General features: G+C 43.8%; 1 protein-coding gene and 1 long non-coding RNA gene across 14 annotated transcripts in view; one reads left to right on the forward strand and one right to left on the reverse strand.

The window, feature by feature from the left end:
* Window positions 1-26,635, forward strand: part of RSRC1 (arginine and serine rich coiled-coil 1) — a 114,172-nt gene that overhangs the window by 84,694 nt on the left and 2,843 nt on the right. For both annotated transcript variants that reach the window (XM_031603684.2, XM_031603683.2), the window contains one exon: window positions 14,003-14,071. In XM_031603684.2, coding sequence (XP_031459544.1) covers window positions 14,003-14,071 — 69 coding nt within the window. The remainder of the gene's footprint in view (window positions 1-14,002; window positions 14,072-26,635) is intronic.
* The window catches only part of LOC116235479 (uncharacterized), a 45,664-nt gene that overhangs the window by 6,884 nt on the left and 12,145 nt on the right, over window positions 1-26,635 (reverse strand). For 4 of the 12 annotated variants that reach the window (XR_016469739.1, XR_016469735.1, XR_016469737.1 and 1 more), the window contains exons 4-6: window positions 25,632-25,813; window positions 853-964; window positions 21-159 (exon numbers count right to left, since the gene is read on the reverse strand). This is a non-coding gene — a long non-coding RNA (uncharacterized LOC116235479). The other 8 variants (XR_016469736.1, XR_016469740.1, XR_016469738.1 and 5 more) reach the window with 8 other exon arrangements.

Below are 26,635 nucleotides of genomic sequence, written 5' to 3' on the forward strand. Positions count from 1 at the left end.
AGACTAATTAATTTCATTACCTTAACAACCCTGTGGGTCTCAGCGCTGCAGTTTCTGATCCCGGTGCTGTTGCAGAGCCGGGCGTTAGCAGCGCTCTGCTGTGTCCCCAGAGGTGCAGGCGTTGCAATAAGCCTCGTGTGCTCCCTGATCGACACCAAACTGAATGTTTGAAAAGGGGGGAAAAAAAAAAGGTAAAACAACAGGAATTGTGCAGGATTTTGTTGCCAGCTGCTGCCAGTGAAATGGCTGTGTACGTTATCAGAGTTTCAGAGTTTGTCACCGACTGAAGCAGCAGCGTATTTAAACACAAAAATCCTGCAGCCCCATCAGAACATTTATTTCCCAATTTTTTTTTGTATTTTAGGCCATTGCTGCGTTCAGCTTTATTTGGCATGTACAGGCATTACTTTCAACGTCTCCCACTTTGAATTTCTCTTGCTCAAAATGAGATTTTCCCTTTCGCTGGGAGCCTGGCTGTCATGGGCAGGGCTTTTACACCGAGACAAAGTAACAGATTGAAGTGGTTGCAGGGCTTTAATCCCTTGGTAAATTAGCCAGCAGGCTCGCCTTTTCATGGCTGTGCTAAACAACAGGTTGATGCCATTTGGGCATTAGCAACGAGAACCACCTGAGGGAATAGGAAATGAATAAGGAGAGCTGCAGCGCGGGCAGAGCGTGCCTATTAGAGCCGCGTCTTTCTGCCAGAGAGAAGTGATAACGCTAAATGAGTTTTTAAAAGACAAAGTTGGGGATTATATAGTCATTTATGATTTGATTAATGGGTAATTGATCCCGGTAATAGCAAACATCCAGACAGGGCTGTAAAAAATAAAAAAATAACAAACCAGCCACCTCGTCTTTTCAGCACCGTGTTGGGTTTTCTGCTTTTATTTCAGCCCGTGGTTATAGATGAGCATTGTGCAGCGTGCAGGTAGCTGTGCTTGGATATTTTGGTCGCCTGCTGCTGGAAAGAAATTTTATGTTAAAAAAGAAATTCATTACTTTTAATACAAACTTAAGGATAGATCTAAAACAATTTTTAAAAGGTCCTTATTTATTTAGGCTTATTTTTGTTACTCAGTTAAAACAGTGGGTGCTTGTTGTTGTTCAAGATGATTTATCTGGTAATAGCAGATAACGTTACTCTAATGAAGGAAAATATTACATTTTTGTGCTTGCAGCAGTAAGAAATCAATAGTACATTTAGGAAATATAGCACAGAAAGCTGATGTCAGATGAAAGACGCTGGAACTACCTGTTAGCCTCCGAGTCCCTCCCTCGGAGCTTTTAATTTTCTATTTAGAAAAGGGGTTTTAGGGATCAATATGAAGATCTGTTGATAATATTATCTTTAATTAGAGTAATCAAAAACCACGCTTAGAGCGTGACACCTGCCAGGGAGAGCTTCAGAGAGGGGAGAGCAGCATGTGTGAGCTGTGTGCTGTCCGTGGGCACTGATGGAGGCACGGTCCCAAATGGGAGCTGCTCGCTGCTGCGTCGGCTTTCATCTGCTTTGGGGGGCGGTTTATTCTCCCATAATGCCATTGATCAATGATTTCCTTTCAGCAGTGATGTAATTAAAGAGCTTTCGTCAACTTTGTGCTGTGTTGTTGGGAAATGTATTATTCTGGAGATTTGGAGGAGGATCGATGGCAGCGGGGCACGGTGGGATGCACACCTGGGCCTGGGGCTGAGCCGTGCCTGCCCTGACCAGGAGCTGCCCTGCTGCTGCTTTCGTTGTGCCTGCTATTGAGCTGAGCTTCTTCAAAGGAGCTGCAATTGAGTGCTGTAAGGAAATGGTAATTAGAGCAGTTATTTTTCAGAGGGCTTATTGCTCTGGTTTCGATGTGCATCCACTATTTTAAAAATAATCTTAGAATGATATCTTAAAAAATCTCTTAAAGTTATCCTGAAAACGAAGTCAGATTTTGTTTATGATGTGAGCAGAAAACCATCACGTTACCATGTTGAGCAATGAGTGTGGTGCAAAGCTGAGCACGAGGGGAGGCACTGACAGCCTTCCCCCATGCGCTGAGCAGTGCTGTGTCACACTGGAGCACCTCTGTAGCTTTCCAGACTCATCTGTCTCATGTGAGTATTGTTTGCCATCCTCAGAACTAGAAAAGAAGTGTGAAAAACAAGGGAGGCAGTTCCCAAAGGGCTCTCAAATTGAGCTCACTGGTTGTCTTCTGTGCCCCCTGAATCCTTGTGCTGGCATCAAGCCTAGTCCTGCTGGGGGGTCTGTAATGAACTTTCTGGGCTCAAGACCACATGAAGCTGAGCTGGAGCAGCTCTGGGCAAATAGAACCTCACAGGCAGGCACTGGGTCTTGTGTGTGGGCACTGTTCCCACTCTTCTCTTTGTGCGTGCATAGTTGACCATTGTAGACACAGCTTTAGGCTCAGTACTTTCCATGTATGATTGCCTGTACTACAAGAAGTGTTTTTTTTTCTTCTGGTAGAAGCTATCATAAAGCTACTCAGGAATGCACTTGAACACGAGTTAATTCTAGTTAATTATTGGGTATTCTACTGAAAGAATTCTGTACAAAGGATATACAGGTGCTTTGCAGATGTACGTGTAAGCTCAGAATGTAATTTGTTTTGGACGGGGGACCTGAACAGAGGGGTGCTGCCATCAATTCAGCAAGGTCTGTGACGGGCATTTCCCTCCTGGTCATTGCAGCTATATGCTATTAAACAGTCAGCTTTCAGTATTTCCAGTTCTTTACATTTTCTAATCATGGGAGAAATAGTAAACTGCAAAAACAGACTTTGCAGAGCGCTCCAACCATAAGTTAAACTTGGCTGGAAATGAAATCTAATTGAAGAAGGTCTGTGGAATCTCTGACGTTGAATAAGGCTGCTTATTTATTGCTTTGTTATAGCTCTATACAAATACATGGATGCACGTGTCTGTACTAAAATTAAGCTGTCCAGGCTTATGAGAGCCGGTTGGAATCTCTCAAGGTTGCAGCTGAATAAGTGTAAATGCATGTGTACATTATAAGATGCATGCCCTTGGAGGGGCTTTCTCACTGATGACAAATCTTTCTGAAATCCTCTCCCAGAAATCAGTCCTTTTTTTTTTTTTTTTTTGGCTTAGAATCTCTGAGGTTTTTAATTTCCCACTTACTCTAATGGATTTTAATAGAAGTTTCCAAAACAAATATTTATTTGAGGTACGCTATGACATGAAATGCTTCAAAAAAATGTTTGATACCCCACATTCCTTTCTGCATTATTTAAGCAGTAGTGCAGGAAACTTTACTGAGCGGCGTTCGCACGGCGCGTGCTGTGGGTGTAGCTTTCTTTTAATGCAGCTATTGGATTGGAACCCACGTAGCCCCTGGCATAATTCCAGCAGCGATCTGCTGTGCGTAGTGAAGATAAATTGTTTGTTTTCAGCAGCATTTCTTCATCTTTTTCGCTTAATCTGGAATGAAATTTTACAGTCAGCAACCGAATTTTTAAGCAATATATTTACTCCTTTTGTCCCAGGGGAATACTTAATAATGCTTGTACAGTAAACGATTATAGTGGTTAATGATACAAGCTGAGAATGTTTAGTTTCCTGTATTTTTTTTCCATCAGAAGGATTTCTGTGGTGCAGCACAGAAGCCCACGTTTCGCTCTGCTTTGTACGCCCAGCTCTCAAGGCTATCAGAAGTGTAATTGAGTGTGTGTTGGCACCAGCAATAAGTCTTTCACACAAATCTTTCCTTGACACACACTCCCCCTTTTGGTGCCAGATGTCAAGTTCTTTTGGATGCCTGTCTTATGATTTTGCAGTTAAAGCACAGTAAATCGTGGGAGTTCACTGTGCCTGGACCTGGACGTTCCTTCTCACTCCACAGCACTCAGGTGCCCCTTTCCTCATCTCTGTTCCTCACGGACATTTTGACCACGATTCTCAAAAACAGCGTTTTGCTTTTTGTTTTCATGATGTGGTGTTTGGTGGTGGTTTTACGCTTCTATTGCTGTCGTTTTTATCTTCCATTCAATTTTTGTTCCTTTTATGTGTCAGTTTCACAAAGATTCTTCATTAACATTGTGGTGAAAGTGGAAAATTGTCTTCAGCAAAAGTTCTGTCTTCAGAACTCTTTTAAAATGCCTCTTGGTTCTTGCAACATTATTTGTATTTTAATTATACCCCATTCATTGTTTGCACTGTATTGTACTTCTGAAAGTATTATTTCAACAGTAACGTTGTGCTCAGAGGTTAATTCAATTTGATATGGCCACGGTTGGTATAATGAGAATATGCCTAAGTTTTAAGCCTGGTTGCATGGTCTCCATGAAGTCAAGTGGCATTTCTGATGGAGCAGGGATTTGGTTGGTCAGGTACAAGATACGGGATCATTATTCCTTCCTTGTGGGAGGAATTACCTTTGTTTACTCCAGCCTTTGGTTTTTAGAATAATCTAATTTCTCCAGAATCTGTTAAACAAAGCATTATCTTCATGGTTTGGGATGCGAGTTTTTCTAGCTGTTTTTCTAGTCAACTACAAACATGAGTTTTAATCTTTTTTTTTATTTTAACTCAAAATTTAGTTTTGGGTTTCCTTATTGAAGACAGTTCTGTAGTGCTTCAGGAAGTCAGGATTTTTACTGCTCCATTTACAAAAGAACAGAAGCTGGTGCTGTTTTTCAACAATCACGTTTAAGCCACGTTCCCTTCTTGTGTCTTCGTTAGCCTCCCTTGCTAATGGTTGGAGGTTTTTATTTCTGAAGGTGGAAATCTGTCTGAGTGAGCTTTGGGCTCTGCGGTCATTACCTGCAGCTTAAATTAGGCCAGCTTCAGCACAGTCCTTTTGTAAATCTTTTTGCAGATCTTTGTGCAAGGAGAAATTTGTCCGTTACCAGCCTTCGTCTTTGAGATGCATACAGGAGTCTCCTTTGAAAATTATTGCTTCCTTGTACAACAGAGAAGGAAATTCAGAATTTCCCTTTTTATATGTTGTTTCCATCACCCGTTTGGAATCATGCTGGGGATAGTTTCTAGAGTGCTTTCTTAGTGGGATCAGCTGTCACTGCTTTTTTCCAGTACATGCAACGTGGTTGTAGCTGGTACCTAAATCTTACACCAGGAAGGCTGTGAGAAGAACCTAGGCAATTACCTTTGCAGTTGGATGCTCTTTGGGCTGTGTGGCACAGCAGATCTCACTGTGCCTATTGGTGGATTCCTGTGTAGATGAGTGGCCAGAGGCCATTCTGCATGGGAAAGACTTTTGGTCATGAGGCAGTAGTCAAGAAATAAATTTGGGGAACTGAATTGGGGAACTCTGTGTTTTGGGGATGAGGATGAAGGCTGTCAGCTCCATGCAGAGCCTTTCCTTCCATGGCATCCCATAAGGCCAGGGGATTTGTGCTTCTCATGGCCACGATCACCAGTGTGAGCCTCACAGCCCTGTGCTCACACATGGATTATTTTATGCCCAGGTTAGAAGTAGGGCTTGCCCATCAGCCTGTGTCAGATCTGGTTTTCACAAGGAAAAAGTGCTGCTTGTTGTGGTGACATACAGTGTGCCGTGGTACTTCTCTGTGCTGGGAATCTCCTCAGCCACATATGATGAAGGCTTGTTTGCCAGAGTTACTGTGGGCCTTATCTGAGGCTATCAAAGCAGAATGAGCTGTGAGGAGGGCTGTGTGGATGGGTCTCTGACAACAGCATCGCTAACAGGAGCTGCTTTCCCATTTTGATCCATTAGGTTTTTATTTGGTCAAAAGCAGGAGGTAAAATGTCTGGGAGCCCTCAGCAGGTTCCCTGGGCTGCCTTGGCTTCTCTCAGAGTTGTTTTTCGTAATGGTTTATAAGTACTCCCCAGTTTATTACTTCCTTTTGCTGGGCAGATTAGTTGTCATCCGTGCGGTTTTCACTCAGCGCGGTGATTCCTGACATCTCGCTGTTGGCAGATGAAAGGAGGGTTCATTGTGAATCTGAGTTTTGTGACAGAATTTTTCCAGTTTGCTGACACGCTGTCAGGCTGAATTCTGCTGTTAACCCCGAAAGAAAAGCCGACTGTCGCTCTCAATATCGGGCTGAAGTCACAATTGTCTTTGAAATCCATTGTCAGTTTTGTTTTGTTTTCCAGAAATAAAGTAAATATTTTTACTTTAAGTAGACACATATATTTTTCAAACTCACATCATTTATTTGTGGAATGGCATGGTTTAGCTGTTACATTGGTCTGGCACAGCAGTTAATAGAGGTAATTTCCCACGTAAGGCCAGCAGGTGCCTGGGGCTGGGTGTACAGAGGAGGGACGTTCTGTTGGTTAAGGAATGTCCTTGGCACAGCCTGCTTTGGGATCTGCTCAATGCTCTGCTCTCCCCAGGGTTTCAGCTGGAAGAAACAAATCAACCAACATGAACCAACGCGATGTCATTGGGGTGATTACTTCGAAAGCATTTGTTGCGCCGAGGGTCTGCACCTCTTCTGTGTCTTAGTAGTGAGATTCCAGGCTTAGTTTTGCCACCCTCCCTACCTCTTGTTCTTTCTAATTAATTTTAGAGGAATCTCAAAGTTTATTTTCCAATCTCAACAGTTCCAAAGTGGCTCACAATCTACTGAAAACATCAGTCTGTCAGCAATGGGTGCCAGGAGATAGCAGATCTGCTTCTCAGTGCTCTGCTATCATTTGTAATTGACATTGCTGCTTTCACAGCTCTCATTTGGCTTGAGTTTTACTACAGAAAAGAAGCTTTTCCATTTCCTAAAAACAATTTAAATCTTGTTTGTTTTTCTGTTGTTTTTAAGGAAACAATGTATTTATCTTTTCCGTTGTTGGTTTCTTCTGTGAGCTCACACATTTCCATAAATCTCCATAAAGAACCACCTTCTCTCAAATACAAGTGAATGTTCCTCAGCATTTTTATGAAAATGGTTTTCAAAATTCTGATCCAAATTGCAGCCATTTATTTCGATCTGGTCTTATGTTATACAAAAGTATTGCTTTCATAGGAGCATGTAATTAAACATTAAACACGTCGGTTTCTTTCCTTTTCAATACAGTTTCTTTACATTCTGCTTTACAGTTGCAAGTGAATTTAAGAGACTGGGACGTAAAACACAATCCTGCTTTGATCTTGTGGCCTCCTAATTTTATTTTACCTGGCAAATATCTGTTCAAGTCATTGTTAGTGTACTCAAGTTCCCTCTGAGCTGGTGAAGGTGTAAGGGTAAGGTGGAGCTGTGTTCTGTGCAGCTCCTGGCACTGTGTTTGGCAGCTCCCTGCCGTGTTTTCCAAAAGAAAGTAAAAATAAAAAAGATAAAAGTAAGAAAGAAAAAGGTCTCTGTCTGCATTGAACAGTAGGGAAGAGAAGTAGCTCCATCCAAATACTGTTTTAAGAGCACTTTAAATAAGTAGAGTCAAAGGTTGGAGGTTTTCGTGTTGATCGCTCCTCAGTTCTCCAGTTGAGCTGAAAAATGTTCCTGGAGGCCACAGTACAGAAGCATCCTTTACTTCAAGAACTTTTGTGTCTGGATCTTATTTGTTCTCCCCCAACCTTTGCTGTCCTCTGTCCTTTTCAGCACAGTAGAGGAGGGCAGTTTTACCCTCCGAAACTCTCCTCTCCTCTTCCCAACCCCTTCCCCCAGAAGAAAGCCAATCAGGCAGATGCTGCCATTTAACCATTGCTGTTGAAAGTATTGCATTGTTCTAATACCTGATTTTCTCTGTGAGACCAACTATCAGAAGAGATCAGGACTGCATTCAGTGGCGGTGTGTCTATGTATGTATGTGTGACCCACTGGTTGGCTACAGATCATCCATGCTGGCGAAGCAGAGCCTTCTTGGAGCAAATCTTTGTGATATTGAATAGCGTCCAATGCAATGAGTCGGGAGCCACGGAAGCAATTTAAGCCAATTAATCCGTAGTGTTAAAACATATTTCAGTTGAATTTTTTATCAGATGTGTGTGTGGGAAACTGTGGGAGAAAGAAAGAAATTAGAAATGCGCTAAATAATAGATGAGCATACGTAGCCAAGATCTGCTTATTAAGTCCTCTTTATTATTCTAAATATTTAGTGCCAGATCCTCAGCTGGAGTAAATGTCCTCAGTTGCATTGAAGTCAATGGAATTGTGCCAGCTGGGATTTGGTATGGATCTGGCCCTTGATTTTGCTGCAGGAAGACAAGAATATTTTGGGGAGGTGAACGATGAGACAGCAAGGGCTTTGCTGATGGCAGCACCATTTTCATAGCAGTAATAATATGAAGAATAAGGAAGTCTACTATTCTTCTGACTTCCATAATGAAATTAGAGGAACTTCTTGATGTTATTTCATTAGATGTAAATTTTCCTCCAAGTATCTGCATCCCCAGGACCTTGCATATACTGAGGAATGCTGCATAGAGACTCAGGTGGTTTTCTTTCTTTTCTGTGGATGCCAGGTTTTGTACCAGCATTTCTGCTGCCCTTACCTGAGAAACGTCACAGCAGCTGCACTGCGCTCACATCAGCTGAAGAAGGAGCCATAAATGCATTTGATTTTGGAAAGCTGTTTTGCACGCTGCAGCTGATTGTCCACCATGAGTAAAGCGTGCTGTAATTTAATGTGGCATCTTATTAAAATCCAATGTGTCATTTCATTTGGCTGCATTTTAGAAACATATCAGCGAAGCAGATCCTGCAGCTAGCTAATTCCAGCATGGCTAAAAAACCCAAACTTGTTATTTCCATAGTAGATGATAGTGCAGTACCATAAAGCATTGGGCTGCCCTGCTTGGAGCTTGCACGTTTATGCCTAAATCTCCCCATTTCTGCAAGAATGACTTTTTAAGGGGCTATCTTAGAGGACTGAAAATAACATCACAAACCGTGTTTGTTATATTCTTAATTGTTTTGACCATAGAATTAATTTTAAAGTCAAAAGGGGCACTGCTTTTTCATCACTCCCGGTCCGGAATATTCAGCATGTCACAGATGTTCATGAATAATGTCCATTTAGAGCTGTTGGCAGAGCGCGCCGGCGAGTTGGCGAGATGAATTAAATGTTGGGGGGATCTGACAGGCAGCACGCTGCTTTGTGATCATTCCAAAGTTCTAATAATCTCCCTCACCTTCCCTGCCTGCCGCTAATGAAAGAGAATAGGTGATTGCACCTCGGGCTATGTTCTGTGCCTAATGACTCCTCCAAAGGCAGATTTATGAAGAAAAAATTAACTTTGAATGAGGATTGAATTGGCCCTGACAGTCTGATAGACTGTGACACAGATTCTGTGGCAAAACAGACGTAGCCCTAATTGATTATCAATATTTTAAGCAAAGTGATGAAAATAAGCATTAAGTGATGAGAAAGGCAGTCTTAATACAGTAGGCAGTAACCGGGCTATGGGGAGCCTTCGGGGAGGCTGGCCTGCTTGCCATCCCTGCATTTTATCTGTCAGCTTTCACCTTTTGCTTCCCTGCACCCACTGTCCCTTTCCAGCCTATTTTTTGCTCACAGGTTTTATGAGCAGAATGTTAATGGCCCGGGCAGGGCTGGACGCTCTCCCCTCTCTGCTAAAGTTTGTTAATATTTAACCCGTCTTGACTTGGGATAACTTGGGCTGTTCTGCACTGAGCAGAGCAAGGATTTGAGAAGTTTACTCTTCCTGCAGCCCTGTACAGCTTATAAGTTGTGATGAGGAACAGAAGAGAGCAACAGAATTGCCTGGATGGTGCCAAGGGTCTGTGCCTTCATGGAGGGGTTGGTTGTACCCAGTGTCAGGACAGGGGAAGAAGATATTTGGGTTCTGCATTTTGGATAGGTTTTTCTTGAGGTGTAAACCTGCCAGAGCGGATGCAGGGCGTCCTTCCTAAGGAGAAGTGAGAAGCTGAAAATGGTAGGAATCGTAGACTTGCTGGGGTTGGAAAAGACAAAATGACAGAAGAAACAGCGCAATCCTGGTTACAGCGAGGTGTGCGCAGTGCTGCTGCTGCATTCTGCTCCTGCCTGGGACAGTATGGCACAGATCAACTGCTGTGAGTTCGGGGTAGAATTTTTGGGATGTCTGCTAGCTAACTTTACTTGTCAGCATATGAATATTTAGCAGAGAGCATTGCCGCAAGCCTCGATAAATTCGATGTACTAGAGAAAAATGGCATGTAAATTAAATAAGGCCTTGTAAATTAATAATGGATTGCTGTTGTATTTTTATATGTGAGCTGACTGAATATTTTATAAGTGCAAAAATGTTTGTGTTTAAAAAAAAAAACAACAGTGAAAGCCTTTCTGATCAGCATCATGGGTACAGCTGCACTCTGGGTGCAGCATCCTCCTGTCCCTTCTGAGTTTGCCTGCCTCTCTTCGCCCCCATTGAATTGTATGACATGTATTTATACAAGTCTGTGGAGGCTGGAAAGTTCACAATTATACTGAATACATTTTTTTTTCCAAAGTCTTGTGATCTGTAGATGGTGAGTGTTCTGACAAGATCAGTTCTTACTTTTGTGTATTTTTTAGAAGTGAAAGAAATGACATCGCCGCATGCTGAGTGTGCTGCAGGATTGGTGAGCACCCTTCAGTCTTTCCAACTGCACCTCCCAAACTCTGCCTTTTCCTGCACATTTCTCCTGCTGTGTGTGCTGGGCAGGTGAGGGGGCATTTCTAATAACATACAGATGGTGCTCAGCCTCGTACCTGTGGCTTGTGAGGCATTTCAGGCAGAACTAACTGCAGCAGGCGGTGATGTCCACACATTGAACCTGCACGAAACATAGACAGCCATTGGCTTTAGCTGCTCAGAAATGGAGACATGCTGATGTCCGTCATCTATTCAGAAGATGAGTTATTTGCAAAGACCATTTGTTTCCTCTCTTCTTCTATTTTCCTGGAAAAGCTGCTTGCTGTTTTTGTTCCATCAGCTGTAGTCTCCGAAGAGATGGTTCCAACATTTCCTGTCAGCGTAATGTCGTGCAGTCAGACTGTTTTAATGCAGACCCATTGATTTTTGCTGTGTTTCTGACATTGCTGTGGCCAGCTGAAGGTGGCCCCTGGTCCTGGAGCTGCTGGTGGGGAGCAGAGCAAGCAGCAAAGAGCTGGAGACTTAACGGGCTGTGAGTTTAACAGGATGCTTAATTACACTTCTTGTCAAGTAATAGGGGAAATGGTTTAAGGTATTTTAGGTTTTTTATTTGAGCATGTGGCAAAGCGAAGCTTGAGGCCATGTTGGTCACGCCATGATTTAAACTGTTGAGTGATTTAGGCACAAACCATTGCCAGAGTACTGACATCAGGGGTTTGGACAGAGCCTTGCCATAGTGGCTTGACAGCTCGTTGGGTTTTTAATTTCTTTAATAGCCAAGAAAGTCCAGAGGGGAAAAAAAAAAATAATTGGAATTGTAGCTTTATCTGGGGCTGGACAAGCTCTTAGATGCTGTCATCTGGAGCTCCACTTCGTGTATTCGTTTTACATTTTAGAGCGCTCTGTGAGCAGTCAGATTCTGTTGTGCTGGCTGTTCCCTGTGCAGGGAGCCCATGTGCACCACTCCAGCAGAGGAGGACCAGGGTGAATATTAGGGAACAATTCTTCTCAGAAGGAGTGGTTGGTCACTGGCACAGCTGCCCAAGGAGCGGTGGGGTCACTGTCCATGGAGGCATTCAGAGCTGTGGGATGTGGCACTTGGGGATGTGGTTGATGAGCATGGCAGGGTGGGCTGGAGTTGGGTTGGGGATCACAGAGGTCTTTCCCAGCCTGAGTGGTGTTTTGATTCTATGTCACTGTGGTCTGCTTGGGTCAGTGAGCAGCTGCCACTCCTGTGCAGGGGGGGCAGTGGTGCAGCAGAAGGGCTTTCTGCTCCGTGTACTGGCTCCTCTAATGAGCACATTGGGCTGCACTCTGCAGCTCATGGTGCTTTAGAACAAGGTGTAAGGCTCCTGTGTGATGTTTTAGTCACCGCTTGGATCAAAACAAGTGCCATTTTTCCTGGTGCTTGGTGGGTGAGTAGTGATGGAGGATTCAGAAGGTTTTCGGAGGGCTGTTGGCATGGAGTTCTTACAGCCACGAGTGGCCTTGTGACCTGGTGTGGTCACAGTGGGCAGTGCCCATGACCTCGGAGTCTGGCTGCTCTGCAGATTGATGGGCTGAGTTAACTTGTTGTTAATGAGCGATTCTGTGCAGGAAATTGTCCTCATGGTGTTTCCTAAATGGCTTCATTGTCCACGTAATTAACTGGGAGGTGGAGGGACACTTCTGTTCCTGCTGGCTGAAGTTGTAACTGCATTACAAGGGTTGCACACGGGCAAGTTCAAGTTCATGTATACAAGGCAGAAGTGTAGTCACAGAGCAGGAGTGTGAGCGTTTTAATACTTTTGCTCAGATAACTGTTGGGGTATCCAATGAATTGCTCCCGTGCTGCAGCAAATCAGTGAGGAAGAACAAAGTCGCATCGTGGAATAGATAAATCACATCTAGGCATGGTAGTTTATTGAATCTAAATTGTGCCCAGTTGGCCCAAGAGCGATATAAGCCATCCATCTTGTGCTGATAATGGAGGTTCGTGAAATCCACCTGATGTTTGCATTATTAAATTTCAGCCTAATGAGCTCTGCTAATACATATTGAAGGCAGTAGTGAGGAGCAGAACGGGAATCCGAGCGGGATAATTTGAAAGAAACATAAGCTGAGCATTTTACATGACTCAAGGGGTATATCTACAATTACGCATATAACCAAAATTGAATTTAAATGGAATTTCTATTATCCTTGTCCTTTTACCAGGGAGAATAAAGTGTAAATGAAGTAAAAGTCTTCCGAGTTGCTAGCAGTTTGTTTTTATTACCTGATCTAATAGATCCTTGTAACGCTCTTCAGTGGCAGAAAAGTTTTAATATTTCATGGCTTTACGTGTAGTCTGGCTATGTATAAAGGCAGTGAATGGAGGCAGTGTCAGTGTGGTACCACGCTGCTCGGTGACACCGCCATGTGTAAGCCATGTGTTGCAGGGAGCTGCTGCCTGGGGGGGACACTGGGGCTGCATGGCCTCAGCCACTGCTGCTGAGCTGAGCTCTGCATCCCAACATTCTGGTTGATGCAGCAGTGGGGCTGAGTGCTTGCTGACCTGAGCAAGCAATTGCTGCTTGTGCTGCAGCACGCAGTGGGTTTGGTTTGGTACGTGCAGAGGCCTGCTCTGAATTCTGCTTCCTTCTTGTCTCTTTTTTATTGTGACACGGTGATACTTTTTAAAACTTAATATTTCATCACATGTAATGCTATTAGAGGCTTCTTCTCACTTAGTTCACTCATCAGGCAGTGAGATGGCAATAAAAGAGAATGGCTCCTTTGAGACATTAATGCTTTGGAATAAATGATGTGCTAGAACAGAAATTTAATTAATTTACAGAGTATATTGATAGTCCCTTGTTACTGTGCTGTATATTTTTAATCTTCTTTAACATCTGTAGTAGAGTGTTTGAAAACCCCTGCAGTTGAGCAACTAGTAGATAATTAAGTAATAAGCAGAGAGGTTTCTGGAGAGAAAGAGGCTCTTTTTAAAGAATGCTGTCAGAGCATGAATAAAGTACTGCTGCTGCGATTTGCAGTGAAAACGGTGCTCTACATCACTTAGTGCCAAGTAAGAGCTATTGGACTCCGATTTTAAACGCACTCTGCATCCCTGTAAATCCTGCCTTGTTTCTGCCTTCTCCTCAGAAGAGGCCCTGTGGATTGCTCACCGTGGCAGCAAATCCTCCTCAAAAAAATCCTCCTCAAAATGCACTGCATGGGCACAGCCAGGGTCAGGAGCAGCGCTTCAATGCTCTGCTTACAAGAAATGAGTGCACAGATTGGTGCTGCAGTGGTACAGCAGAAGTCACCCCCTGTGCTGTTGCTGTAACTGTAGTGATAAGTTGTAGGAAAAACCCTAAGAACCAAATTCTGTTCTTTCACACGCACTGACTTTATGGTGGGACCTGCAGAAACAAATCTGAAATTGGATTTATCTCCTTAAGAAACATTTGGTGAGATGCATTAACTAATTACTGATTCTTTTTTGTTGTTCTTTCTTTTCTTTTTTAGCTAAAGCAGATGAAGCCTTAAAGGCTAAAGAGAGAAGTGAAGAAGAAGCGAAGAAAAGGAAGGAAGAAGGTAATGCATTTTTTTCTTCAATAAGAAACTAAAGCATCATATGTCATAACCATCATTTTTAAGAGAGAGGTGCCAGTCAGGTTCTGTATTTCAAAACTCAGCTGTGGTCTCTGTTATAAATTCATGCAATTAATTGCCTTTGTCTGTTACTTTTGGTAAATAGTTGAATGATTTGTGTTGCGTTATCAGGTTGTCCCAGAGGCACCAGCACAGCAGAAACAGCCCAGGTTGGTATTTCAGCTGGGGATGGAGCAGCTGCCATTGCTCTTCCAGCTCTGTGCTGACCCAGTGTGGTTTCAGTGCCTTTCTGAGGTGGCAGCTGGTGCTGAATGATGTGCTGAGCACCCATGGGGCCCAAACTTGGATCAGTGCAGCACCATTTTGCTCAAAGTTCCTGCTAACGGCAGGTATATTTTACAGCTGCAGGTTCTGCATAGGTTTAGGTAAAATGCTCAGGTCTGACGGAGTATGTGCTACCTGGAGCCCCTGCTGTACTTAGCAAAAGTAAAGATAGGGTGTAATTACCTTTGAAAAATGGGAACTAATCAATTGCATTTTTTCTGTGTTTGATAGAGATTGGAGGTGTTTGCATTTAATAAACTTTTAGTTTAATGATGTTTAAGAAACAGTTTAAGAAATGGATGCTCAGCTTTTTTTCCCACTTCAAAGAACATTGAGCAATCATTACATCTGAAGGAAGTATTTTCTTTTATGTTAATTTTGTAATTATGTTATCTGGGATGCACTCTGAGAACTTATTACACCAGGTACGGCGGTGCTCCCAAGTCCACACGGCAGCACTGCGTTCCCACCCCACAGCAGTGCTTTCTGAGGGCTGCTGCTCATTAAGGCTAACAGGATGATGTAGGATAACAGGTTCGTGGACACCTCAGCTTCAAAGCAGGAGGTTTATTGCTGCTGCTGTCCCACTCCGCAGGTGGCCCCTGCCTTTGAAGTCTGTGGTTTCACTTGTGCTACACCAGGAGCACACAGAGCTCCCAGTACAGCTGTGTAGGCAGACACTTGTTTATGAAGGAGCTCCTTTTGTCTGCAGGACGTGGACAAATCCAGGAAAGAGAGTCCCAAGCTAACAGTGACAGTGCTTCAGCTCTGGGCTGCCCTGGTGCAGCTGAGCACTTGGAGTCCTCTCCTCCTTGGGAGCATACCTACTGTGGCATGCAAGCTGCTTGCAAGGTGAAATAATACTCCTCTGATTTGTCTTGTGCAGACTGTCAGCAGTGATTGTGTATAACAGACTAAGGTTTGGTTGTGATTTAAAAATCTATGATGACTTTCCATAGGGAGTGAACACCAAACTTACACTCAAAAGGCATCATGATATTAAAGGTAGCATGCATGATATTAATTTATATAAAAATATTATATATGTTATACACATGCTATTTATATGTATGTATGTGTGTATGTGTATATATATGCGCACATAGATGTACAAATAAAATCCTGTAAAAATTGGTAGGAATTATCCAGCCCAGCTCTGCTCTGTGCTGTAACAGTCTTGCAGCCTCTATCTGTTGCATGTTGCTTTTTGGTTGCTTTCCAGGAGGATCAGGTGGAGCAAGATGACATGAATACTTGTTGGTAATCAATTACTAATGTAGGAATTCAGGTGAATGAACTTCGTGTGTTCCTGTGTAGCTGTGTTCTTGTGGGAGAAGTCTATGCCTTGTGCTGGCTCCAGGTGGCTCAAAGTTCAAATGATATCTTTTCTTACGTGCTTGCAAGATGCTCCTTGGAATATTTCTGATTCCCCTCTGATCGTTTAAAGGGACTGTAGATGAGAACAATTTTTTCTTTCTGTAGTGCTCAGAAAGGATGGAGGGAGAAATTCCTTCAGTTTTTTTTTTTTTTTTTCAGTTCCTTACTTCTCCCTAAGTTATTTCCCTGGAGATACAGAGAGCTGCACAGCAGTGCTCCCTTCCTGGTGTCCCATTGGCTAAGTGCAGCTCTGAGTCCGTACAGCAAAATCTCTTTGGAACTGAGAAAAGCTGTTGGTAGAATGTGATGTTTTACCTTAGAATACATCATGCCAGCTCTTCTGTCCTTGTGAAGAAAGCTGTGACATCTGTGAAGCCCTCAGTTCTCAGGGTTCCAAAAGCAATGCAGAAAACTTCAACTCTGTGGAACTGTGCCTCTCCATGAGGAGCAGTTAAAAATTTTCTGCATGACTGTAAATATCTCATCTGTGTCTACAGAGTGATGGTGCTGAGTTTACATGGAAAAGGTACTCTTTGGATTTGTGTCTGTAATTAATTTCATTCGAAATCAAAACATTCTAACAACTTGGTTTGATTTGGGATTGTGAGATGCCAGAAGGTGAAGCTGAGTTAGATTTGAGTTCTCATGCACGCTGGTGGTCAGAGAGAACACAACGTCCATCCATCAGTCCTCATCTGTGCTCCTCATCCATTGAGTCCTCCCCAGAGCAGGAGGGTGTTTATGCCCAGACAAAGGCAGGCTGGGGGCTGCCTCCCAGCTGCAGGCTGAGGTGCCGAGGTCTCCTCTTGTGCACATTTGCAGCCTGTGTTTTGGAAAATGCGTGTGTGGTTTTCCATTGTGAGGGACTCGTTTGGTGGCAATTGTTTTGCCTGCAGTGGTTAGGAAGGCTGAGTATGGAAAGGCAAAGGGAAAAATGGTCAGTTAGGGAAGAAGGAACAATGGTAAGTTAGAGTGAAAGCAGGAGGAAAATTTATTAATACGCAACAGAAGAACTGTCCTGTGGTGCCTTTGAAAAAGTCGTGAGGCTGCTGTGTTGTTCTGAAACGAATAGATATGTGTCCTGAAGAGAAGCTCATTGAACCAAGTCTATCAATTTGTCTGTGAGGCTGGCTACTAATTAAGAACAAAATGTTTTATTTTCAGTGGAAAATGAATAGCTTATTAAAGTGTTTAACAAGTGTGTTGGCATACCAAGCCCGTGGAAGCATTCCATGCCACATGATCCCAACACAGCGTGGGGAGCACCAGTTCTATGTGGCTCCATTTCTATGCTGGGTATGCTTTGCAGGCAGTAGATTTCATTCTGTTTTGTTTTCTGCTTTGCAGAGAACAATTTTCTGTATTTTTGGTAAATTCATTTCTATTGCAGAAATGGAAAAGAAGTGAAAAATTGTGTGTCTGACCACTGAATTCACGTGCTGGTTTTGTTTTGGGCTCAGTTGATCTCAGTGATTCTCTGCTGGAGAATCCTCCCTGTTGCAGGTGTATCATCGTCCCCAGCCTTGCGGGTAGAAATCTTATTGGTGAAGTGGTACAGGTCCTGCAAGGATGGATCACTTACAGTTGTCCTGCAGTGGGGAGGTGCTGCCTGCTGGCCCTTTCTGTCTGCTCAAGCTAAAATTGCCTCAAATATCCCCAGATTCATCTACAAAGTGGTGTTTTTTTTTTTTATGAAACCAAAATTACTATTTCTCCTGATTTAGCATCCCAGAATTCTCCATTCTATCCCTTAACACGTCGCTCTGCAGTGCAAACACATGGGGCTGCCAGCACACCTGCAGCAGCCGCCAGCTCTGCTCTGGAGCCATGGGAAGCAACACCACGTGCAGACCAGCAGCTGTTCCTCTGCTCATAACACTGCCTCTGCATCCCCACCCCATCATGAGGGTGTCCCAACATCACTTTTATTATAATTTTATTGCCAAATCAGGTGTGAGATTAGATGTTGGATGTTATATGTAATCTGCTCAGAAATCAAATTATGTGACCTCCAAGCCCACCGCCGCACCCTCCCGCTGCTTTGCTGCTCAATATGCAGCGTTCTGCTGTCATGAATACAAATAGAGGACAAATTAGAATCTACAGACAGCTGACCCGAGCTCCAGATTAGAGGCTGGGGGCTTGTGCTGCTTTCAGTGCTTTAATTACCATAGTCCCTATAGCCAGTTGAAGGACACGCGCAAAAATCATTTTTGTGACAAAAAAGCAAAGAAAGAAAGGGAAAGGCTCCCTCCTTCTCATTTGAATTTTTCAGTTTGATTGCATTTGCACTTCCATTGGAGCTATGCTAATTCGCTGCATGAAATTAGGTCTATTAATAAAGAATGCACTACTTTTGCAAGAGTATTTTCAATGGAGGGCTTTTTCTGCTTTGTTTTTGCTTCCTTGCTTCTGTTTGGGGCTGTCTGAACACAGCACCAGGACCTTGAGGGCTTTTCCTGCCCAGCCCATTCAGGGAACTGAGATGTGCGATGAGAGCAATGCTGTGGGAGGGACACACATCCCTGGAGCAGTCATCCCAGCACATGGCACCACATCCCCACTTGGCTTCGGGATCATCTGTCTTAGAGCATCACGCAGAACAGCATTTAGAAGATGTCCATGTGAAATACAGATGCCATAGAGCACGTTCTGCAATTGCAAGGAAAGAGAGGCCCTGCGAGGTGCTGAGAACAAGCCTAAGTTGTATACCATGCAGCTGAACGAGGTTTGTTCCTAGGTTGGTGGCCCTGCGTGTGGCAGGCGGGTTGGAGACTCATGATCCTTGAGGTCCCTTCCAACCCTGGCCATTCTGTGATTCTGTGAATCAATCCATAAATCAGCGTGGCTGTGCTGCCTGCTCTGGGGCTGGTGCTGTCCCCACGCCTTCAGTCCCCAATTTGCATTTTGTGTTTCTCATGCGTGCTGGCCCAGTGTTGAATTGATTAGTTATGCCTAGCTAGTAAGCAGGGAAACATTTTTATATACTCTGGGGAAATAAATTTGGCAGAAAATCAGCATGAGTAGATTTAATTATCACTCGGAGACCTTTCCCTTTTCTGGCTTAGTGATCCTGAAACTCTGTGTTTCACTGAAATCTGTGTGGACGCTAAGCTTCGCTTCCCAATTTGTTCCTCCGCGCAATGATAAGCCAAGCAATTACTGGTTTATTGATTTTTCATCATGGCAAATTTAAAGTTGATTTTTTCCTGAAAAGGCAGGGGTGATTAAGTGTTTCCCCTCGGTTTAGTACAAGAGAGCTATGTGGCAGAATCTAATATCCTGAGGTCAACCTCCGCAGGCAGATAATACGGTGTCTCGGCCACGTGTTAAGGAGAGGAATCGGGGCTACAAATGTGATAGGATATATGTGGAGACAGTTTAATTTGCTCCATTTATATGAACAAGTCATGTGGCACATGCTTGGAAAACATCATTTTGAATGGGCTTGGAAATGAAGCCCACGTGGGTGGAAGAACAGGGAATGCAAACACGAGAGGCATTAGAGCACACTGTGCTAGGGGGGAATTGTCTTTTAACGCAAATGAAACAACTCTTCTGTGCTTAGTTCAGATGTTACTGAAATGTTGGTGCAGCTGTAGTGTCACCTATATTGCAGGTTGAACCTGCTGTGAAAAAATAATTCTTTGTGTCTGAGAATGATGGGGTTTGTGTCTGAGCATTGCACGGCAGTCCTGGTGCAGAATGGTGTTGGGTGGCTGCTTTGGAACACGTGGACTGACAGCTTTTACATCAAAATGGGAAAATGATGCTTCCCATAACAGTTGTTTTGTTCTTTTCTAAGTGGACTTTTAAAGCTCACCCCTTTCCCAACTGCCTTTGGGATTTATCTCAGGGACAAGGTGTCCCTTATGCTCATCTTTAACCTGTTAGATGTGAGTTCTGGCAGAGCCAGCGTGCCGCACGGTTGGGTTTCCCCACAACAAGGCCATGCATGGAGCATCCTGCTTCACTCTGCACTCCTTTTGGTGACAGCCAAAATGTGTACCTTGGTGCCAGTGGTATTACAAACGCCATCTGAATCTGCTACAAAAAGATTTGATTGCATGAGGTCAGGCTGTCGCGCTGTAATAAGTTAAAGTGCTTTACTCGCTGATACAGAAATATATTAAGATGCCCTTAAGTTCATTAGTTATTGCCTTAGGTCACAGTTGATGTCCAGTAAATTTTACTGAAGTTCATTGTTATGGCAGTGGACTTAACTCAGGCTGTCTCTGTGTCACTCAGTGCGGAGGCCAAGAAAGAAGCCCAGCTGGCTGCCTGTCCCTGCGTGGTTCAGGCCATGGCACACTGGGATTGTGGAAGGGAAGTGCTGAGCTTCCTTGTGTGGCACAGCTGTAGAATAGTGCAGGATGCGATTCTGGAAAGTGAGTGAGTGAAAGCTTGCAAAAATTCAGTACAGTACATTAGGAAGAACATTCAAATAAATAAATAGTGAATAAAGTGTATGAAGGATAACATTGCTGCATGGATGTCGGCCTCCTTATCGGCGCTCTGCAGGTGTGCAGTTTCGAGGAAAGCTTTGTTTAAAAACTTTGTTTTTTGTTTTTTGTTTTTTTTTTTTTACCGTTAACTAATGTATTTAAACTAGTAGGAATTGCTCTGACCAGCAGTAAGGCATAACTTGCAGATAGTTCTCTTGTTTTCAGAAGTGATGGTTCCAGAAATGGTAAAGAACGTAGCATGTAAGCATAATTTTTTACCATAAGTCAGAGAATCCTCATAGAGCCACAGCACAGTTGGGTCAGCAGAGCCCCCCCAGCCCTCCTTGCCCAGCCCCAAGCATCAGCCATGCTTGATGCCTACCTGGAGTGAACTCACTGCTGCTCTTCTGCAGCGTTATGAACATACATACTTCACCTGGAAGGAGCAATGTTTTGTTTTAATCCTTGAGTTTGCATATGAATAATCCAAGATTTGGCTTTATTGCACGCATTAGCTGGAAAGCTGTGGAGCAGAGCATTGCATAAAGGCTGTGTGTGATGGCTGCAGAGAAATTACAGTGCACCTTTATTTGAAAGAAAATGGATTAAAACCAACAACTTCCCTTATATCATCTGTGGAAGTGTCTTGTTTTTCATCTCTATTAAAACGCATAGCAGCATTTGTCTGTTTTCATATGCATTTATGGAGGGAAGAAATCAGGTGGATTTTCTTCTGGCTTGAAGCCGATTAACATGTGGGATCCATTAAGGGTTAGGATATCAGTGAGATGTGCCTAAATATTAAAATTACTTTGCAGCTGGTATCTGAGGCATTTCAGTAAGCACAGCAGGTATAATTAGCATTTTATTTATGCCTCTGTGAAGATGAAGAGCTCCATGGGTAGATGGTGATGATTCAAAGCTGAAACCCCAACTGACAAAGTTGTTTCCTTTTCCTCCTGCTCCCCAAAAGAAAAATGCTCTGCTCCCTATTATGGGTGTATCATCAGCGTCGTGTTAAAAAATAGCTATTTCAGATCCCTTCAGAGGTAGATTTTTAGATGAAGAATTGGCACCAGAGTTGTGTTCCATGGCTGACCTGGAAGGGGTGGTTGGGTTGGGGTTGGGTCTGTAGAAAACCAGCAAAGATTCGGCTTTTAGCTTCTTCCATTCTGCAAGTGGAAATACAGATGAAGTCGTGCTCTCTCTCATGGGGCGATTTATTAATTCTTTTATAAATTAAAAGTCTGGAAATTGTTTTCAAAGTTTAAGACAGACGAAAAATAAAAATTGCTTCTGTATTTCATTAACGTTGCGTATTTTACCATCGTCTTTATGGCATTTATTTGTGCTAAAGGATAAGTCTGAGACAAGCATCAGTTAAGGTAATGGGATTGTAAAGCAATCACATAATTAGTTATCTGACTTCAATCATTTACAACAAATTTATAGCTACCTATCGAAAAGCTGCTTCTGGAAGGGAAGATAAACAAGGGCAGGAGACGGAGTGCAGGGCAATGGGCTTCTCCATTGCTGTTTGCTTATTTTCTTTTGTTTTCTTTTAAATGGAGAAAACCAAAAACCACACAAACACAGCTCCCTTCTCCAAAACATGCAACACAAAAACCCACAGAATTCTCCAGGAATATAAAGCGTGATTATCCCTTAAATATTTCACTTAAATTCTGAGGTTTGGTCTTTAAATTTCCATTAATTTTCACTGTTTGCTCTGTTGAGGTTTTCATTTGTCAAAATTGTTAGCTCTTGGGTATTAGTTACGCAAATATTGATGTGTAGCTTTGGCCTGTTCGCTATCAATTGAAATCAGGAAATCAATAGACTTAATAGCTCCTCATTACCCAGTTGATGCATTTGCAGGGCTGAGCTGAGCACTGTCAGTGAGCGATCAATTCGGTCACCAGCTCTTACATGGTCACCACTGGGATGGGCTCCATGCTGCTGGCTGTGTGCTGGGGCACAGTCCCCCCCCAACCGCCAGTGGGGCAGCCCAGAGCTGGGGCACCATGGGACCAGCACGGCTCCTGCATGCTGGGGAATACTGAGGTGGCTGCAGCTTGTGTATCCTGAAGGGCCCTCCTCAGGTGGCTGTGGCACTTAGAGTGGTTTCATTGTAGATACGAACTCTTCCCTGGCTGCCAGCATGATGAAACCCACACTGTTGCTGGGGCATCTGTGACATCAGCTGGGGACTCGGACCCACATGGCACTTCCAGGAGAATCTGCTTTGATTTACCAGGTGGAAAATGATGCAGCAGTGTACTAGTTTGTCCAGTTGTGAGTTGTCAAGTTTTTAAGTGAATCTAAGTAAAAGGTAGGCAGCCTTGCAAAGGTGAAGTGGATTTTGGGAGAAAGGCATTCCTTTGCATTAATACATCTTTGTAATGTGCAGGATGTGTTGTAACAGGCAGGATGTGTGATGCCTTGTTGATGCAGTGCGATTTTATGATGAGCACACAGCAGCTCCTTCCAATGTCCTCTGTGTGTCCATAGTGTGTATGGATGGGGTCTGTGCAGATCCTGCACGAGTCCCGTGGTGCCCTGAATCTTCAGAAGAGCCTTTGGGAAATGGAAACCTACTGGCATGGTAAGGGATGGATGCTTCCTTAGTGTTGTGGGCGGTCCAAGATCGCTGAGCTATCTGGTGATGTAGCAAAAAGGACCTTTTAGACTCGAACTGCAGTCACACAGAAATACCCACATTTGGTCCAAGCCCACGTGCACATCATTGCACTGCATCTAAAACCACCAAAGTTCAAAGCACTGAGCAGCAAAGTGTTTGCTGGTGAATAATTTTTAGTCTACATTACTTTTCTCTGGTGTTATTGCAAAAAAGTTATCATTCACTTTAAGTATTTTTCTTTCCTGGAAACAAGTTATTAAAATCAAGGAAAAAAATCCAGACACTCGGTAAACATGTAAGATGAGTGAAATACAGGCTAACTTAATGATATTTAAGATGATATACATAATTATAACAGAAAGGTCAGGGTAGGTGGCAGTTTTCCCAAGTATATGGAGTGTCAGAAAAATCCCCAAAGCAAATGTTTTAATTGAGTTATGTTTTCTTTCCTTCATGTTGAAGCATTAAGGCATTACCCCATTCCTGGGCTGCGCTCCTATAATTTCATGTGGCAAAATTCCCAGCTCTGCATTTTGACAGTGAAACCACAGCATGTGTAGGCTCCTTCCAGGAATGAAATACAACTTTGTGTTTGTCTCCAAATCATCGCTTTCTTTTTCATATTAAACAAAAATATATTTAATGTACAGGAAAATAAATTTTACAAGGGCGAAGATGAAGTGAACGCTATTTCTGAAGTGTGAGAGATCTGTGAAAAAATGCAGTGAGCCAAACAGCTGCGACAGAAAGAAGGGAGAAGTGGATGGAGGAGAGCCAGTGAGACACAGGCGGACTGCGTGGGGTGGGGTGGCCTTGTGAGAGCAGCAGTGGGGGCTGTGGGTCCCCAGCTCCCCCCTTGGCACACCCTGCCTCCACCCTGGCTTGTACTGAGGGAGCAGGGGTTGGCAGAAGGGTTGAGCAGTGCTGTTGCCCACTTAGGTTTGGTGTTTGTGGGCAGAGTGCAGCTTAAAGCAGGCAGTTCCAACAGAAATGGAATGCTGGGCAGGAGCCTTTTAGCCTTCATTGGCACGGCCTCTTGCCAACAGGTGAGGGCCCTGCGGGGCTCCGTGCTGGGATGTTGGGAAGGTGACCTCACTATACCTGTTCCCCACATGGGATGTTTATTAGAAATGTTTTCTCCAATAGCAGTTGGAAGAAAGTAGGTTTTTCTATTTTTGCAGAAATTGAGGGGAAAACATGGAATTAAGCATTGTGACCTTTAGGTAATTATTGCAGGTTTTCTGTAGGATCTCTGCTTCACTCAGTGTTGCTTCATCTCGGACAGGAACCAGTAACTCACTTCTCATTACTCAGTGTGCAGATCTGTACTGTTGCTATCCAGACATCTTAGAGTGTTGTCAGGAACTTCTGCCCAGGCTGCTTTGGGGCCCACCAGCCTCTGAACAGCCACAGCAGTTGGTGCCTTTGTGACAGTGCTGTGCAGTGGGTGCACATTGGCCTTGGTGGGATGTGAAGAAGGGAGTAAGGACAGAGGTACAGCGGGCATCAGGTGGGGAGAGCTTGAAAGCAGAGCACGCTCCTCAGCGTGATCGATTTTATCTGATGCTTTCTGTACCCCAACACAGCTCCATCTTTCATTTAGCCACTTACTTTGTATTCGGTGTTTGAGGGTAACCAGGGTGGTTCTCACTCCCGTGCACTTCCCCTGATGTGTTGCTGAGGATCAATACGTGCACTGGGATATGAGCGTGGCGGTCAGTGCTGCAGCTGGCAGCACTTCGTAGCACTGGGAGCTGCTCCAGCACAGAGCTCGGAGCACAGCTTGTGCTGCCACTGCTGGTGGTACCTTCTGCTGGGCAGGGCCCGGCACTGCTCCCTTGGTGCCTGCAGTGGGGGGTGGTGGGTGTGGAAATAATTTTATTTGTCTGAAAGCCTTCGAGAGACTCGGATAAGTTCAATATAGACAAATTGTTACATATTAAACGTATGCGTAATATATCCACTCGTTAGTTTGTATGTACAATACAGAGGTTATTTGGGATGCAGATACATAAAAGATAGAAGAACCCAGTAATTGCCTTTAAGATCAGAGCACAAAGCATTACCTTGGATTTTACAAGGCCAGCGAGCAACAAAAGAGCAGTAATTTATGAGCTCAGCGTAAAAGAATAGCATAATTGCATTAAAAATTAATGCTAATGAACACTAAAATGGGGAAGGTGGTTATGATGAAAGTTTGTATTCATCTTCCCTGGTTTGAATGATGGCTAGTGGCTTGATTAATGGCTTAATTTCTATCAATTAGCAGGGAAAAATCTCCTACGAGACAAGGGTAAATTGAGCATCGAATTACATATCTTGCTTTTGTGCTGAGAAAAGAGAGCTGCGTGCCTCCGATGTGGGCTGCAGTGACAAATGCAGCGTGCCCTGCTCTGGGCTGTGAGGGCTCGGGTGGGGGCACTGGCTGCACTGCCTGCCCCCACTGCCTGCCCCCCACACCCTGCCCAGCACTGCTGCCTGCCCATGCACGAGCCCACCTCGGGTGCTTATGAATGCCTGAGGAGGCTGCAGAGTTGAAGTGGGCTTGGGAAAAGATGGGGGAGGTGAATGTGCATACAGAGCATAGAGCAGAAATCCAGGTGTTCTCAGGTCACCTATTTCTGGATTCCTCGTTGTTGTCTGTTTGATTTTACCCCTGGTATTTCTGTTATTCTAAAGAGAGATGTTTACTATGAAAGGTAGATTATGTGTTTATAATATATTAAAGTAGTGCAGTGCAAGCACTCATACTTACAGTTGGACGTGAAGAACACAAATTAGCCATAAAACCTCTCCCTGGCCGCAGCAGCTCAGTGTGGAGCCTTGTCTGGGGATGCTGTCACTTTGGGTGGAGCCCTGGGTAAAGCCAGGGGATGGGATCGTTCTCTGCAGTGGTGGTGTTTGCTCTGCTGTCTGTTGGGGTCTTCTGTCTGTCAACTTGTGAGAAAAAGGACAAAATAAATAGCAACTCTTCTTCTGGAATGGCCTATCTGTAAGAAGTGGCCCCAGTGATCCCAAGCGCAGTAGTTAGCTTGTTTTGCTCACGGTAGCACAGCAGAAAGACTTGCTGGGCAATGAGGTAGTATTGATTTCTTTTTTGTCTGTAGCCTCTCAGCTTTCTGACTCCATTATTCTTGATTTTACTATGAAATACATATCCTTTCTACTGACATCTGACAAACAACACATGGAAGTCATTTTATCTACCAATAATGTGTTTGTCAAAAAATATCACGCACTAATGGGTTATGCTTCCTCCAGTCCATTTTCCCAAGTTAATGTCACTGATGTAATTCTCAACATTTAGTGATTTTTGCCCTTAATAATTTGTCATTCCCACCGGTCTGTGTAAGACCCGGGCAGAAGGCAGTGACAGGCAGAGAGCAGCTGATCCCAAATCCATTCTCCTATCTGCATTGCTGACCCCCACTTCCAATGCTGTGACTACCAACTGCCCCCGAGCTGAAGCACCCTAGTGAAGGAGGATTTCCTCTGTCTGGCAGGGCATTGGCCTGTTTGTTTTTATCCTTTCTATGGGACCTTTAGAAATCTTTTTTAAAATAAAATTCCTCAGCAGCAGGCCACCAGAGCTCTTAAACACGGGCTGAAATAAAAGCGTGCAGTGAAAAGAAGGAATGAAGATTCAGTTGTCACTACAGTCAGACATAGGGGTAGAGATAGATTAACTGAGCTGGGAATCTGAAGAAGCAGAAAATGAAATGGGAAGTGAAATAAATACTCTTTTTGGTCAGATGTATT

Source organism: Phasianus colchicus, chromosome 10 (genome assembly GCF_987193195.1).
Source record: "Phasianus colchicus chromosome 10, bPhaCol1.hap1.1, whole genome shotgun sequence".
Classification (NCBI taxonomy): Eukaryota; Metazoa; Chordata; class Aves; order Galliformes; family Phasianidae; genus Phasianus; species Phasianus colchicus.